The sequence below is a fragment of the Eleginops maclovinus genome, chromosome 6, assembly GCF_036324505.1.
Source record: "Eleginops maclovinus isolate JMC-PN-2008 ecotype Puerto Natales chromosome 6, JC_Emac_rtc_rv5, whole genome shotgun sequence".
NCBI lineage: Eukaryota > Metazoa > Chordata > Actinopteri > Perciformes > Eleginopidae > Eleginops > Eleginops maclovinus.
The window spans coordinates 19,202,960-19,220,621 of NC_086354.1; the positions used below are offsets into that span (position 1 = coordinate 19,202,960).

Here is a 17,662-nt window from a genome sequence, read left to right on the forward strand (position 1 = left end):
ACACAGAACCGCGGTGTGGGATTCACCAATCACCGTTTCAGGATCAATACCACAACGTTTTTCTCAAGCAATCAGACGCACGAGTTGGATATGGTCGTTTATCAGACAGCCAATCGCTGAGCAGTGTTGCACTGGAAGGGCGGGTCAACATTTAGTACAGGAAGAGGGGTTGAGGTGAGGTGGAGAAATCATCAGTTAGCTCACTGCTAGCTATCTCCTGGAGCCGACTGCCGATGTGTTATGAGCTTTGTATCCAAAACCAGTTTATTATTTTAGTTTCGATAGGTGCAACGATGACCCTCTGACACCAAGAATGGACATAAGTTAACAATGACGGGGGAGAAAAAGAAGAAAAAGCGGCTGAACCGCAGCATTCTTCTTGCAAAGAAAATTATAATAAAAGATGGAGGAAGTGTGAGTTAAATATTTATTTATCTTCGTTGAACCAGCTTGCCACGGAGCTAAACTGACTCTTGGCCTCTGAATAAGTTAGTAGCCCATGTTTATATCAGGAAAAACAGTGGAAGCCGCTTTTGTTTACGGCTTTGTGTCTTTGGTGGTTTGTCCCAGCGGGTAATGTTAACCGTTAGCTGGGTCCGCCTAGCTAACACATCTAGCTATGTGCTACCATTGGCTAATGTAAGCGGCCTTCGTTTACACGTCAGCTCAGGTAACGCAGGCTAGCTCATGTCAACGTTAGCTGTTTTTATTGATGTTTTCACTGTAATTCAGCTACCCAAAATATATTATTAACTTACTTTACTCTAGCACTTTATTGCTTAAAGGTGTCTGTCGTTTGTTCAGATGTTGTTGAATTTACGCCTGACAGTGCATCACTAAACTGGTGCTAGGTTAAAATTAGCTCCCTAGCATATGTGTGTTTAATGTGGGGTGTTTTTGTCCTGTTGCAAACAACGGATCGTTTAATAAAGGGTTTAAAATAATACATTTACTACTAAGAAACCAAGTAAGGTAACTTGTAGGATAACGTCAGATATCGTGTGGTTTGATCGTGTATGAAGGCAAGACAGGGTTTGGTAGTGTTTGTTTAAAAACAAGCAACCATACGTTTAAGTCAACATACCAGTAAAGCAAATATACTAGTTGCCACTGTATTAACAGCTGTGTAACGCAACTGAGCGTTTAACCCATACAGGGTCTGGAATATGCTGCCAATGATTTGTTAAACACAATTCAAGATGTTTGTTTATGACACATTTATACCCCATTGTCTGGGTTATTGACACCTGTATTCAAGGTCGGATGAATTCCTACTATAACGACCATTTGATAAGATGCCCTTACCTGAAGGCATCAAACCTCTTTAATAGACAGACCAAAATACGAGCAATTTAGGATCAGTGAACCAATAGGTCGTGGAAGTGATAAATGTCCCAAATGAGACTGTGGACAAAGAAAAGTGAGTATGGTAGGATTGTTAGAAAAACAGTGAGGCATCAGTGCTGGTTATGTAATCAGTTGAAAAGCTTTGTCAAACAAACTGGGTGTACAAATAAAGACACACAGGCTTGTAATATTGATTAAGAGATGACAACCTTCTGCCTGAACACCTGACATGATGTGGCGTTGTTCCAATTAAGTCTTTAGTGTAAATGACAGATATTTCTTTACTTTACAACTGCAGCAAGGTCTGACCACCCATCCATTAACATTTCACTTTCAGCGACCAACCCATTATCCAGTCATAGTATCTAATAGGCTTAGTTGCATGCGTCTCAATAGCAAAATGTGATATCTAAAGCTGCAGCTCGCTGGTATTTCAGTGGAGAGGAAGTTGCAACATCCATATAATACAACCGTTAGGGATTGTTTTAAAAAAATAATAAAAAAACCAACATGTTAGCAGGTTTTAGTGATCTTAAACAAAAGGCTGGAGCATTCTTCTGGTTAACTGCTTGTCCATCAGTCAAACTCTGACCTGTTGGCTGTTTTCTTTGCGATGCTTTTACTCTCCCCTCATAGGGAAGTGGCAAACCACATGAGCGAGTAAACTAGCAACTAGCGTCTTTGTAAAGTTGGACCTGGCCTAGTTTTACTGATAAATGTTTCCACCTCGCTTTGTTTCCTGCCAAAGATCCTGCATCCACCCTCACTTTTATTCGCATTTTGTCTTCACCTCACAGACTTGTGCAGATTTTACTGTGCAGCGGTGAAGTGACTACTTTCCAATGTAGTGAATTTTAATCATTAAATATATATGTTTGTATTAAAAGTTTCCCAGTAAACAATAGCACATAATAGTCAACTTGTTGGATTAAATACTTTGCCTCGTACCTGTGAAATTTTAAGATTTGAATGAATATTGTTGTTTAAAATTGTGCGTGTAAATATTCTATTCAATCTGATGCCACTTTAACCTGTTTACATTCAACCTTCTCTTGCTACACAGTCTATGCATATTCTTGTACTCAATAAAAACATTTTTCCTCCATCATATCAATTATAGTATGGCAATTTATCTAAAAGTGCACGTCATGTAAATGGTTGAGCCCAATATCTTACATTCATTTTGTTGATTTATTTATTTATAGCGTTTAATTACAGTTATCAGGTCATTTTTGTGCATTTAAATCTACAGATTTTCTTGGTTTTGGGTCCCGTGAGCAGCTCTTCAATAGTTAAATGAAGAAAATGAAGACATATATGATATGGCGGCTTCTTTAAGTTAACATTCAGTATTGTGTTGACTAAGTCAAAACTTCCCCAGTGTAAAGACTTCCTGGATTCTCAGACTGAAAGACTATTTCTCATAATCTTACTCACTATTTCCTAACTGTGGGCTGTCTTTCAGATCGGCTGATGCGAGTATGAGTATTGTGTCAGCAGATGAATATTGCTTTGAAATGGATTCCAGTTTAAAGTTTGATCTGTTAATGTGTACTGGCAATTTGATGCTTGTAAAAATAATTGATGCTTCTCTTCTAATGATCTTTTCTAATTGCATCTCTCTGTCTCCATCCAGCCTCAGGGAATCGGTGAGCCGAGTGTTTACCATGCTGTGGTGGTCATCTTCCTGGAGTTTTTTGCATGGGGTCTTCTTACCACCCCAATGCTCACGGTAAGCCTGGACACAATGCACTGTAACATAGAAGCACTGTAATGTAAACTGAATAGAGTCAGTAATAAATTCATACGCCTACACCTCTCCTCTCTGGAAACTTAGCCAGAGAGTTTCCCATTGACTGGAATCACACAAGGCCCATCAGTGTCTATGAATGATTGAACTCCTAATCCAATGAGCGAGGCCCTGTGTGACGCACTGCTGTTTTTTCTGCGTGTGTGTTAGCAGATGTTTTGCCAAGCGCTAATGGACTGAGAAATATGAAAAGGGCATCAAACAGTTGTATTGTCTGAGCCCCAGTTCTTTGTTGAAAAGGCTTATCAGGGGGTCACTGGTTTGTGTTGTCAGGCCACAGCAGTGATACCGGCCCAGCAAACCACACACTCACCTCTGTGCACTGCTCAGTGGTGGGGTGTACGTTTCTGCTACAGCCAGCTCAACCAGCATTATTTAAACTACTTTTATTCTTAAATGTCACCTGTGGGCAACAAAAGATCAACCAATTTTGGGAAAACAAAGACTATTATTTCCTTTAAAAAATCTAAATTGTAAGCTAAGAGCTAAGGCGACTCATAGTGACGACATGCTTTATTTCACACTAGCAGGGGATTGTGTATTCAGCAGATTTCCATTTTTCAGCCAATCTCAATATTTATTAAAATCCTGTCCAGGTTTTCTTAGCCTACATGGTTTTTTTCTACCAAAATAAATTACTTTTGTTTGAAACTAATATCCCAAACAAATGATGGGCAGACATCTGTTCGCCACATGATGTTAACCAGACAGGCCTTTGCATTGCAGTCTGTTGTTTGAAGAGGTGGTTGTATGTGTAACTGTTAAGCATTAATCACTGGGGGTTTGTTGCCCTCAAGATCCCTGGGCGGAGGCAGGATTTGCATTTTGGACTAATCAGAGGGTGCCTGAAGATGAGAGGGTCTGCTTCACTGCTCCCAATGAGTGCACTGCTTCATTAGTATCCAGCAGCAACAGCCGTCACTGAGCCTTCAGTCAGTGTGTGTTGTGTAGCTTACTCCCAGAGGAACCGAGGAGATTCTTAGCCATGCCACAAGCTTCCCCTTTTTACCCCTACACAATAACCAGAACCTGTTATTCAGTGGAGCTCCACATGTTCTAATTTAAACCGAGGCTCCATTTTCCCACAGCAGTGTCAATGACACTTGTGCTCCTGGCTTGCTGCACAGAGACATATGGACTTTGAACTGAACCAAATATCACTGATTTTGTTTTTCTTTCTAAACACCTCCTTCTCTTGTGCATTCAAACTAAGATACAGTTTTAGAGGAACAGAGTTTCTTTTGTTTTCTGAAATACTCGACTATTCTTTTGGTTTTTGGGAAAGCACAGTAAACGAGCATGGTCAAAAATATAACAGTTCTCCATATTTCAACCTTGCAAGTGAAGCATTGAGTTAACTTCTTGTAAATGTATGACTCTAATCTCGGTAAATCTGAGTTTTTACTTAGAATATTACCTCCCTCCCCAACTCCATACTTAAAAAAAGTTGAGAAAATAAATACATTTTCTACAATTAAGATCAAATTAATTGATAAAAGATTGTGCAGCCTTGAAAAGGTATAAACTCTCTGACTACCTCACACAAAACAGAGCAGTGTCTCAGCATAACAGTTTGTCATTTAGACACCAACAATCGGGTGTCACTGTAAGTCAAATGTTCTGAGATGATCTGATACCACGAGAAAAATGTGCAAAGAGGAAGGTTATTTTTCACACTGTTTGATTATTTTCATTAACCATATTACTCAGCTCCTCAGTTTAAAACCTGACTCTGCTTTATATCAAGATTAGTATGCTCTCTAGTGTCCGTGGCTACGCTTGGACTGTCAAATGTACTAAAAGTATAAATGTTCCTCTCGGAGGAAACAGCAGTTTGAAACAGGGGGAAAGCACTGAGTTTTGGTTACTGCTGAACTTCATGACTGGATGTAACCTTTAACCCCTGGGTGCACTTAGTGCAGACCAAAACTGAAAACTGTGAATTTTGTAAATAAGCAGGTTTTAGCGCTCGCATGAGGAATGATAAACATGCAGTGTGATCGCAGCGTCCAACTTTGTTTTCACACGTTTTGTGTATAAACGTGTGAATTGCTTTCACATGTCTTGAGCAAAGACGGATGATAAAATGTCACTTTTTTATTTAAAGTGTTAAGTAAATTCACAACTGTTCTATAACTGTTGATTTGCTTGTCAGTGTTTGTTTTATTTTTTTGTGGTTTCCCAATGAATAAATGAAGATGGTGTTAGAATAAAACCAACTAAACCTGTTTAACGATTTATATGTTTATATGTGGGTCGTGTCCCTGTGGAAAGTTCCAGAAAAAACACATAAAATATACAATATTTATGCTCCACTTAGGCCTGTATGATGTCAAATATTTTTCCTTTACTTATACAGTTGTTTTGCAGCGTCTAGTTTAATGCCATCGGCCTCAATGATTGAATTAATGCTCCATTGTTTTGTTAGATTTTCCAGTGACATCACTAGTTAACTCTACAAACAACACAATCCCTTTTTTGAAATGTGGCGCAAACTATTTGGATAAATTGGTTTCATGTTGCATTATTTGTGTTTGGTCTCCAGGTATTACACCAGACATTCCCACAACACACATTCCTGATGAATGGGCTCATCCATGGTGTCAAGGTAAGACAACAGCACACACACACACACACACACAATCTTCTGTTGTGACAAATGATGATGCAAATAAACAAAAACGGGTTCCTGTGTGCATGCTTGCAACATATTACTGCTATTACAGCATCCTAATACTAAGCTGTATCCTTGTGTTATGACTTTAAATTACATTTGTGTTCACGTGTAATAGCATCATTCTTCTTTAAACCTGTTCTATTTCAGAATCAGAATAGCTTTAATTGTCCCACAGAGGGGACATTTTCATCTGTACAGCAGAAAGAGCCAAATACAGCTTAATATTATCACACCCAAGATACTAAAAAATATACAACAATTTACAAAATACACAAAAATAGACCTCAGAAACCATAGAGTGATATGCAATAAATAAAACAAGAGCAAAAAAAAGTACGTTGAATAAAGTAAATGTAAGGAAATGGTTCTGGGAGTAGGAGCTGCTGTAACAGGCTGCCACTCCATGCGGCGCAGAATCGTAGAGATATTTGTGATAGTTTGCAGTATTACTCTTGCTGTCAACTAACGTTCTACTTCAGTGTGTTGATTTTGGATTTAATCGCCCTTGGAAGATTAGCTGAGCGTGTGTGCTCTTGTTCAGCGACGCCCTGCTCGTCAGAAAACACAGTTACATGTTAACACCTGCGAGCTGTCCAGTAACTGCAGCAGGTCCCCAGCTAGAGACTGAGCAGCAAACGAGAGCACACAGAGCCTAGGGCCTCGAGTTCACCTTAATGACCTTTATTTAGGGAAAGTGGGTCTAAACATAGTTGAAGAGTACACACTTGTAATTATTTCAGTTTTTTTCCTTGTTATTACAGGGATAAAATAATGATGTCTCTGTGAACAAGAGGAATCAAGAGGGCACAGCTATTAGTATTAGTGACACATAGCTATAATGGCAATCTGTTGTCCCTTTGCCAACATAAAGGGTTTCTTATTGCAGCAAAGCCTACCAGCTACAATTTCTCGGTGACACAAGACATCACAGTCCAAAAAAAAGACTCTTAATTTGTAGCTTAAATGTCAGTAAAGGACAAACTGCAGCTAGAGTTTGAGATTTGTCACTGATGTTAATTTTCCACTCGAGCTAGCAACAAGCTCTTATAGATATGTTTTGTACATTGCTCTCTTCTAAACCTGCAGGTTTTAGAGCTAACTGAGTATGTTCATGAACTCGATTCACTCTCCCTGTTAGTCTACAAGTGGTAGCTTTACTCACTTATCCATTAACAGCACTCTTCTGATACATTTACCTCCCTTTCTGTCCCATGTCCTCCCCCCATCTTCCTCTCTCCATCCTCTGCAGGGTTTATTATCATTTCTGAGTGCTCCGCTGATCGGAGCGTTGTCAGACGTATGGGGACGCAAATCTTTCTTGCTGCTAACGGTCTTCTTCACGTGTGCACCCATTCCACTGATGAAGATCAGCCCATGGTGAGTGCAAAACACAGACAACTCTAACAAGTGAATGAATTAAAGCTCCAAAGATTATCCGTTAACAATATTAGAAACGTAACAAAGGTATTATTTCAAAAGGTTGAATTTTATTGTATGTTTGTTTCTATATTGATAATCTAAACTCCGTTCCTCTTTCAGGTGGTACTTTGCAGTCATCTCCATGTCCGGCGTCTTCGCCGTCACCTTCTCTGTGATCTTCGCCTATGTGGCCGATATCACGCAGGAGCATGAGAGGAGCACAGCATACGGTTTGGTAAGGAGACCAAAATAGTGTCCTGTTCAAATCTGAATGTAAAGTCATCTTTATAACTATGGGTGAACCTCAACATTATTTTGGATTGCTGAAGACAAAAGTTGATATTTCGTTTAGTTCCTTAGTCTAATAACTATGTATACCGTGTATATGATTCAACAAACCTTTCCAGGAAAACTGAGTAATCAAGATTTGAATTACTTGACTTAAATCTTACATTTGTGATGAAATGGATGAAATATGTCACTGGAGTAATATGCAGATCAAAGAATCAATGGCAAATTCGTTTTTCCATCAGTGTGGGGAAAGGTAAACAATGTAAAGATGATAACAGCAGTCTTATACATTAGTTTGAACCCGTCTGTCACTCAAATGAAACGGCTGAATAACAACATTAGATGATGAATGGGGTAAAGAATGTTACCGTAACAGCAGCGGTGGATAAATGACTTTAGACCGGCCCGTAAAGTAACACTAAGGATATAAAAACGGTTGACAAAGCTCTCTGGAATCTTATATTCCTGCATAGCGATTGTTCTGCTGTTACAAACCACTTCCAAGTTGCAGAGCTTATAGAGCACCACAGCCTGTGTCTGTTGTAAGTCTTTAACCCAAGAGTCCTCAGAGACAACAGCATGAGAAGAAGGGTGGATCACTTCCTGTTTTAACCATCAGCTCTGCTTCTCCCTCCAGGTTTCGGCTACCTTCGCGGCCAGCCTGGTTACCAGCCCAGCCATCGGCGCCTACCTGTCCGTTAAATACGGCGACACCTTAGTGGTGATCCTGGCCACGGCTATCGCTCTGCTCGATATATGCTTCATCCTGGTGGCCGTACCTGAGTCGCTCCCGGAGAAGATGAGACCAGCATCATGGGGAGCACCGATCTCCTGGGAGCAGGCAGACCCCTTCGCTGTGAGTACATATGAGAGAGTGTAAAGAATGGGTTAATACAAAAAGAAAAGCAGCAGTTTGTTTTATTGGAATAAAATGGGATGATAATTTATGATTAAGTTATTCAACGGAAGCTTTTACTTCACAGTAAACTGGAGACTCATGAGAGCGCACATTGCCCACAACGATTTCAATCTGTAAAAAAGAACAACTCTTTAATTCAATCATTAATTCCTGCATAGCAGATCCATGATACATAACCAGATTGCTTTTTTCTAATGAATACATTTGAATAATGGAGTAATGCTGCAGCTTTAGGGATGAGTTGTTACTTTATAATGAAATCTTACTGTAGTAAGTTTTATTGCTGCCTACATTTGAATTTTGACAAAGGAAATCAGATTAAGGGGCTTCTGGATTATACATGTATTTTACAGGAAAGAGTGTCAAAGTAAAAAAGTTTCAATGAATATTAAATAAATTGTAATATCGTTTTTAATCCAATGTAAGTGATTAGGGACAGATTCCACAGTCCTGGTTCTGTGCCCTCACAATGCTCATGTTTTAAATGATGTAACAAGCTAAATCCTTCTTCTTGCTGTTCTCTTGGTCAGTCGCTGCGTAAGGTGGGCCAGGACTCCACGGTGCTGCTCATCTGTATCACAGTGTTTCTCTCATACCTCCCTGAGGCCGGCCAGTACTCCAGCTTCTTCCTCTATCTCAGACAGGTAACACACTGCTCTCCCTGCTGATCACACCCACGTTATATCGCCTCATCATCCAAAGTGTCACCTCAAAGTGTTATTTAAAGATGAAACTCTAACCTGTTTTCCTTTCAGCACCATCTGCTCTTTACTCTTTCTGTATTGTAAAATGAGTTACATAATGATTGTGGTGATATTCAGAAATTAAAAACTGCCTTCTCAGCTCAAGTTGGGTTTTCTTATGGAGGACATTGCAATGTGGTATTTTATGCAGCAGCATCCTACTTTCACCATTTGTTTTGCTAATAAAAGACTTAAATTGCTACTGGAAAGCTCAGGGAACAACGTAAGTGTAACTGAGGAAGGGAAATTGTCCAACACACACTTTTGCTAACATCACTTTAAGATTCGATCAGTAGATCTGCTGAGCAGCCCTTCTCAGTGTGTGTATAAGTAGAGCAAATTTACAAGGTGTCTCAGCAAAAGGCAGGAAATGTATTTTAAAACCACCATGAGCCAAACATGGAGAGTATCATCTGTAAACAGCTGGCAGCTTATAGACAAACTGACAAGATTTAATGTCCTTTTGCAATCTGCTGAAGTGACGTTGTTTAGGTTGTGTAAACCTTGTCGGGTAAACCAGTCGGGTCAGTCGGAAACACATTCTCTGCTGCCGCCATCTTTACAATGCCAGCAAAGTAGTTCTGAAGTATTGGTGTTAACATTACTCTACATGCCTTTCTGTTCCCTTTATGCCATTCATCATACATCTCCCGACATTCATTGTGATATATTATTCATACTATTAAAGTGTAGAACTAAATACAAGGCGCACAAACACACAATAGTCCACAGCTCGTGTTTACAAATGGTCAAATACAAATACTTTTTTTCCATTGTGTTTAGTGAGGAAAGAGGAGATACCTGCTCGTCCCGGCGCGTACTAACGTGTTATCTGAATGCTCTCTCCCTCAGGTCATAGGCTTCACATCAGAGACAGTCGCTGCCTTTATCGCTGTCGTGGGGATCCTCTCAATACTAGCCCAGGTACTGACAAATACACTTCTGCTGAATGACATGTAATACTGAGGAGTCGTACTCATGTTTTGAGTTTTAGTATTGTGCTTTTTGTCTGTAACATGGCAGAAATCAGTAAAGGATTTCAGAATTCACACAATCTTTGAACCCAAGTTGCCAATTTTGAAGTCTAAAATAGGTACTTCCATTTAAAAGAGAAATAAGAAAAAAGGAAAAAGCTCTGGGAAAGCAGCAGGTGACGGACAGACATGCGATGGATGTGTAGACAGAAGAAACAGTCTTCATGTTTCTTACTTTGTCTAAAAAACACCCAGAGTTTTTCAGTTGACCATAACAGAAGACAAATGTGGTCAAGCTTAAATTACAGCTAATTGTTTCAGATCATCTTTCTGTCCATATAACAACGTTTAATTTTACATAAGATTTAAGAGGGTGATAAATCACTTAATGCCTCTTTAAAGGTTTCTTGTCTGACCTTTGTTTCTTTGCTTCTGCAGACGGTGGTGTTGGGGATCCTGATGCGGTCCATCGGGAACAAGAACACAATCCTGCTCGGCCTCGGCTTCCAGATCCTCCAGCTGGCGTGGTACGGCTTCGGCTCTCAGCCCTGGTCAGTAACCTCACAGACACACACACACACACACACACACACACACACACACACACACACACACACACACACACACACACACCTATCCACTACTTATATTTCAAATATCCGACCACACATTCTAAAAACATTAAAAAAATATATGGTTTTCATTTCCACTTATTGATTCCCAAAAGCAAAGTTGAGCTCAGGTTTCAAGGTTGGCAAGCTTCACAGAAATTAGTAGCGATGCAAGAAAAAGAAAAGTCATCGGTAAATGAATATAATTCAAGGAAGGAAGGAAGGAAGCTTGTCTAACATCACTAACATTTCCTGCAACATTTCCTGCAACATTGTGCAACGCTGCAGTCATAGTCATACTGCCTGTGAATTAGTGAGTGATGGCTCATGTAAAACCAGTGAAATGGCGAATATATATAACTTCTGTATGGCACATATATTAACTGTTGAGTATAACAACGAATTAAAGTGTTGGTGTAATACCGAGACAAACCACCAGAGGAAAGCATAGCCTCGATCAACAGCACTGTAACCAGACACTGGTGATGGTTCATTCTGATAAGCTCAGTGTAGTGTGTAACTCGAAACCTTTAGTTTGACCATTGCGTAATTGTTTTTTTTAACATGCAAAGTCATTGAACAGTCTTTCACATTACAGTTTGAGATGATTTGCCTTTCAAAACATGACTTTTTATGTGGGAAAAAAACAGTAGTACAACCAATCCTTCTGTGTTCATTCACTTGTAACAAGTTGTGGTTTTTATAAAAAAAAATCCCCCACCCAAACACAAGCCACACTATCAGTTTCACTTCTCTCGAAGGGAGATCATATCAAGTGCATCAGCTTGTTGTTTTGGCCTGAAGGAGAAGTCACAATGTCTATTGATTCTGAAGGAAAACGTTTACAACATGACTTCTTATTGCTCTTCTCTGCTTCAGTCAATACCCAGGAATTAGGTTGAATAAAGGTCAAGCTGTTCCAGGTTCACACAAAAAATAAACAATATCCACTCTGTTAAGTGTCTTATGTTTGGGATTATCGTTGATTTTCTATGAAGCGGTCAGTTTATGATGGCAAAACAAAACTTTGTCATTGTTTTAGTTTTTCACCCGGAAGGTTTTAACCAAAATATGTGTGCCAACCTTTAATCCACCTTTTTGAAGAACATATCCAATTCTTGAAAAGGTTAAATAAAGCTTTGTTTGTATCCTTAACAAATGTGTGTTCTTGGTTGTAGGATGATGTGGGCTGCTGGAGCGGTTGCAGCCATGTCCAGCATCACCTTCCCCGCCATCAGCGCCATCGTGTCCCGTAATGCAGACCCCGACCAACAAGGTGAACTGTCACATCTCTCCCCTTTAACTGCTGTATCTTGTTTTTATACAGCTATATGTGATCTTTTAATAATGACCATTCTTCTCAAATAAAGTACCGTCTTAAATAAGCCAAATGATTCGTTAAATTATAGAAACACAAAATTAAAAATGTCACATCGATGCAAGTAGAGCATCTACCATCTATTTTCTTGACAGTATTTTGTTTATATCTGTCTACCTGCAGGAGTCGTCCAGGGGATGATTACTGGAATCCGGGGCCTCTGTAACGGTTTGGGCCCCGCTCTTTACGGTTTCGTCTTCTACCTGTTCCACGTGGAGCTGACCGACACGGACGGCTCAGAGAAAGGTGTCAAATCCAACATGGCCAACCCCACTGATGAGGTAGTTGCACAATACTGTTGCACAACACCAGGAACATGTTGCACATATTGAAGCTGTAAAAGAGACGGCTCTTCGGGTGCTAAAAGTGGCCAAAAAATATATACAGAAATGTCTCTTTCTAGGAAACAGAAAAGGTTACTCAATATAGTCCACAGACCTTGTTGTGAGCATTTTTATGTAAGCACTATTTTCTTTCTGCAGAAATACACCCTCCAACCATATCACTGCACAGGAGGAAGCGTGTTGATGTACAAAGACTTTTATAGAAGGACAATAATGTCTATGAGACATAATGCTGTCTGGTTTTTATCTACGGTTATCTATTTTAGATTTAAACAGAATGATTTCTGTCTTTCTTTCAGAGTTCCATCATCCCCGGTCCTCCCTTCCTGTTTGGTGCATGCTCAGTGCTGCTGTCCTTGCTGGTGGCCCTGTTCATCCCGGAGCACACGGGGCCCGGCATGAGGCCCGGGGCCTACAAGAAGCACAGCAACGGGGCGCAGAGTCACTCCCACAGCCCTCAGGGCAGCGGGGCCGAGGGCAAGGAGCCGCTGCTGGAGGACAGCAGCGTATAACCACAGCTAAGGGGGGCAGAGAGCGCTCCAACCAAACACCCCTGCACACACGGACTGATACACACATTTCACCACATGGACACACACTCACCTCAGGCACACATCAGACTCAAGTGCCACGAAGAAGTGTTTGTGTCCACGGCACAAAAAGTGGGCACCCCTAACTTAGCATCCCTTTTCTTTTTTAAAGAAAGTGTGAAGACTCAAAACGCCCTGTATAAAGAGAGAGTGTGTCGAGGATTTTTTTTGGGCTGCAGTGCAAAGGTGTGTGACTTGACTGAGCTGGACTCTAATCCTCAGTTGAAATTAAAGCAGTGAAAGAGTGAGCAACAGCTTGCCCCCCCCCCTTCTCCTCTCCTCTCCTCTCCTAGTGCAAAACCAACCGAAGGTATTTGGTTTTTGGGACTGGGGTGAAATGTTACTAAATCCCTGTGTGATAATTCATATTCCTCTGAAGCCAGTGAAGTGGCAACTTTGCTTGTCCAACGAGGGTTTAACAAACAGTTAGTAGTGGAGCACTTGTCTAATGGTTTTTCACGAGCCAACCTCTGATTGGATGCTTGTGAATGCAGCTCTGTTGAAGCCTCGCAGAAGGGAAGTCAGATCTTCCTCTGAATGCACAGCAGATACCTGCGAGGGGAGTCTCTGCAAACCCGTGTTGGGAGTGGCGCTGCCTAATCAAGGCCAGGATGGGTCAACCAGTTCAGATATAAAAAGCTTCGTAAGACCACACTTTGTCAAAACATCACACTTCTTACAGAGAGAAGTTTGTGAGAGACCACTTTATTAGCAGAAACTGTTTCTCAATGTTTACTTGCCATTCTCTAGGTAGTAGTACAGTTTGGGTTGTATATTTTCTCTGTTGGAAACTGAAGGCTAGTTGTGCTTCAAGTTTTTATTCAAGAAACAAATGTTGCCTCGAAGTGACTTAATATATATATATATATATAAATATATATATTAATTACGTAACCTGTATGAAGACCGATGTCTGAGAAGGCTCTGTAATCTTTACGCTATCGCTCCCATCGGAGCCGTTACACACTTTTTATTCCTCCTGTTTTCACGCCCTCTCGTTAATTTGTTTCTGGACATTTATCACCATCATGGTTAAGGCTTGCAAAATTTCATAAGCTTCTGGAACATTTGTAGCTAGAGAGGGGTTGCTATCAGGATGTCAGTGTTGGCACTGACTGTTAATACGGAGTCTTTGAATTAATATCATTAGGTTAAACAGAATATCACTCGTGCTGCTGCAGTAGATAATTCAAAGGTAAAGTGCGATGTAATGAACAATGAAATGGTTTCACAGAATCCCTGGCATTAAATACAAACCATTAACAGGCACTGCACATTTCTCAGACTATAGTGAACAGGTGGTTAACATTTCAGAAGTGAAGCAACTCAAGGTACTGGCTTTAACTCTCAATTGAGTTAGAATCCAGAGTAAGGGAGCCAGTTGGTTTTCTGACCGGTTTTGTGAACTTTAACATGCACCACTGATACGAGTAGTGTTGCCCCCTACTGCTCAGAGTTTAGCAGATGTTACAGCTGGAGATTCCTTCTTTTTAAAAGCTGATGTTTGGTGTTTTTAAGGTTTAAAAATGTCCACAAAAAACATGTTAACTGTGATAAAGTAAAAGTATTCCATCATAAAGTGTTTTCAAGAATCAATATCCAATTTATTCCTTCATAGAAGCATGGAAACACACATCCTAGTAAACCAATGCAAATTACTCAAATATAGAAAAGAAAAACAACATAAAACTACAAGACATGAGAAAGAAAATAACCTGTCGAAGGGAATTAGTGTTTTGAGACTTCCTTCTACCCTCTAGTATACATTAAAATTAAGCAGCCTGTGTTTTAAATCCATTCCATGGTCAATGCCTCACCCTCCATTGCACATCAGCATATATCTCTGCTGTTACCGCTCTTGCCGATAGGTGGCGCAGGTTCAACATGACACTCAGAATCTGTTGCAGCTCCATGATTCAGTGATTTTGTTCTGCACATATGTTTGGGTCTTTGCATCAGTGACACTGTGATCCTTTTTGTTGACAAATAAGAAAATGGTAAATGATCCTAGAATTTAATTTGTGACTGCCTCGGTTGCGTTTAAATCAAAGCCTGATGCGGCTTCGAAGCTAACAGTGGGTGTGACGCCGTTTAACATCTATCTGAAGAGAAGTGTACGTCTTATATTTTGTGCCAAATGTTTTATTTTTCTTGCTTTGCTTTTTCATACAGTGTGTGTGTGTGTGTGTATGTGTGTGCTTGCTCACTTGAGTGATTTTGAATATTTTTCTTTTGTTGGTCTTAATTTCTTTGACTGAAGATTTAAGTTTTAGAGCTCAAACTTCATCTGGTAATTTCTAAGAATCGTTTCAACATTTTGCATTATAGATGGTTAATTAACATGTGTCCATCTGTCCGTCTTTCAGTTTCAATCTTCATTTAACAACAAGCATTTCACTGTGTTTAGTTATATTTTTCCCACATAGATCAGTAGATAATAACAAGTCACTGAATGTTTGAAGCCAAGCTGTACATGTTGACCACACTATACCCTCAACGTTTGGACTTAACCTGTCCTAGTTTTTATTATTTCAGAAGGGGAGTTACTAGACAGGAGGCCATCAGTGTTGATTTATTCTCTAAATATCATATATTTCTTTTATTGATCATTTATTGGACCAACACATTGGTGAACCCATGAATCCGGATCCTACTGAAATTGGTAAGATTCTGCACCAGCCCCATGTGCACCCGTACAGCTTCCGAGCAGACTACTGTAAATGTACAAACGTCACCTGTACGTACAGCTAATGTATATATTTATTGCTCAAGGAGACGGCCACCTCTTGGTCTATTTGGTTGTATGGTGCAATTATTATTCTATATTTCTCAAGACTTACCTGCTAGCCACTCCTGTTTTTAGTACGATGTGGTTTGTGGCCTGAACCCCCCTCTCTGTGTGCCTAAAATTAGCCAAGAAATGAGTATGGCAACATAAGTAAATGGTGGTTATTATGTAAATATGGGAAACTAATGACAAACTATTTATTAAAGGTTTATTGTACAATGAAATGTTTGAGTTTGTCTTTGTGGGTTTTGGGGTGTGTGTACCGTGTGTTTCATCTTTGAGCCAAAGCTAATTGATTGATCTGTGTGTGCCTGAGCAAGTAAACATTAAATAATATGTTGTTTAAACGGGGATCCTAAATGTCATGGCTGCTAAATCCCATTCGATCCCATAACAAACGGTTAGTAACCCATTCAGCTTACCGTTCATAATACCAGACTTTTATTTAATCTCTCACTTTTCTGGTTATTTGTTTAGTAATCCTGCCCTTCGGACTTCTACCTCTAATGCTTCCCTCCACCGACACACGGTCTGTACTCTGCGGTTATTAATGCACAGACATAAGCTTATTTACTCTCTGAGCCTTTCTTTATTAAAGCCACATGGAGGCAGTAGTCAAGTCTGGCAGGAAACAAGGCCGTTACTGCTTTCCCCTGATCAAGTGTGTAGTAGACGTGGGCGGTTTGTTCCAGTATCAAGTAATTTCAGAGCCAGACTAATATCTCTTCTAATATTAAAAGCAGCTACTGTAATAAGGTGCAGGGGAGAGGCACGTGTTGGGATTCATGAGCTGAAGGCATCAGTAATGGTTTACTTCTGAATATATTGAACATTCCAGCTAATCATTTGAACATCATCACCTTTCTGTGCCGCCATGGTACATTAATATTTAGTTTTAGGTCAGCGCTCACAGAGTTTTGTGCCCAAAACTTCAACTTTAAAAACATCCATTTCTTTCTCTGGTCATCGATCTTGTTGAAATGAGTATTTGTAGCATCAATACTTTTAAGACCCGTTCACAACCATGCATCCTAATCCTTTCATTTCTATACGTTTCCTATTACTTCAATAGACTTGGTTTCTGACAGCAATACAGTACAACGACAATCCTGAAAAAATGTGTTCCTTTTCATGAAGTAGTGTAGACAGGAATGTGGAGTTCTGTTAAATTTACTTTGGCACTGTTGAAGTGGTTATGAACCGATGTAAATGACTGTGTGATTAGATGTAGATAGTCTTAGATATTTCGGCTCGTTCATATTGTTTATTATTTGTAGGAGGAGAATAATGTCTGCCTTGCTGCCTCTTCCTACGGTCTGTGATGATGCAGGCAGAGTGTCCGAGTGGAGCAACATGTGCTGTGTGGTCTTAGGGAGAGATAATAATAAGACTCTTAACTTTAATCCACGCTCATTGTTTCAAGATCTGTAATAGCACCGGACACTGAGCAGTAGTGAAAAGTAACTAATAACATTTTTCAAGTCCAATTCTATCCTGTATTTTACCTGATTATTTACATTTTAAGCTACTTTATACTGCTACTTTATACTTCTACTGTGTAAAAACATAATATTTTTAGAAGGATCTGAGGTAGATTTTATTCAAATGGGCTCATCAGCACAATGGGGTCTCATATTGAGAGTCCTTAATCATTCAAATACCCCTTCAGTTGGCTTCAGTGTGAGAAAGACATCCACTTTAACACTGTTCCATGTCATACTCTACATGTACAAGTTATACAAACTTTGCTTGCACTACAAACTTGTTCCTA

At 39.9% G+C, this 17,662-nt stretch overlaps 1 protein-coding gene across 1 annotated transcript; it reads left to right on the forward strand.

The window, feature by feature from the left end:
- The first annotated feature begins 146 nt into the window (after window positions 1-146).
- Window positions 147-16,115, forward strand: mfsd14a2 (major facilitator superfamily domain containing 14A2). Its single transcript, XM_063886535.1, has 12 exons — window positions 147-414; window positions 2,984-3,079; window positions 5,703-5,765; window positions 7,084-7,211; window positions 7,374-7,488; window positions 8,182-8,400; window positions 8,994-9,107; window positions 10,059-10,130; window positions 10,619-10,731; window positions 11,970-12,067; window positions 12,293-12,450; window positions 12,813-16,115. The coding sequence occupies exons 1-12, from the start codon at window positions 331-333 to the stop codon at window positions 13,023-13,025; spliced, it is 1,473 nt and encodes a 490-aa protein (XP_063742605.1). The 5' UTR covers window positions 147-330; the 3' UTR covers window positions 13,026-16,115.
- Window positions 16,116-17,662: the final 1,547 nt, after the last annotated feature.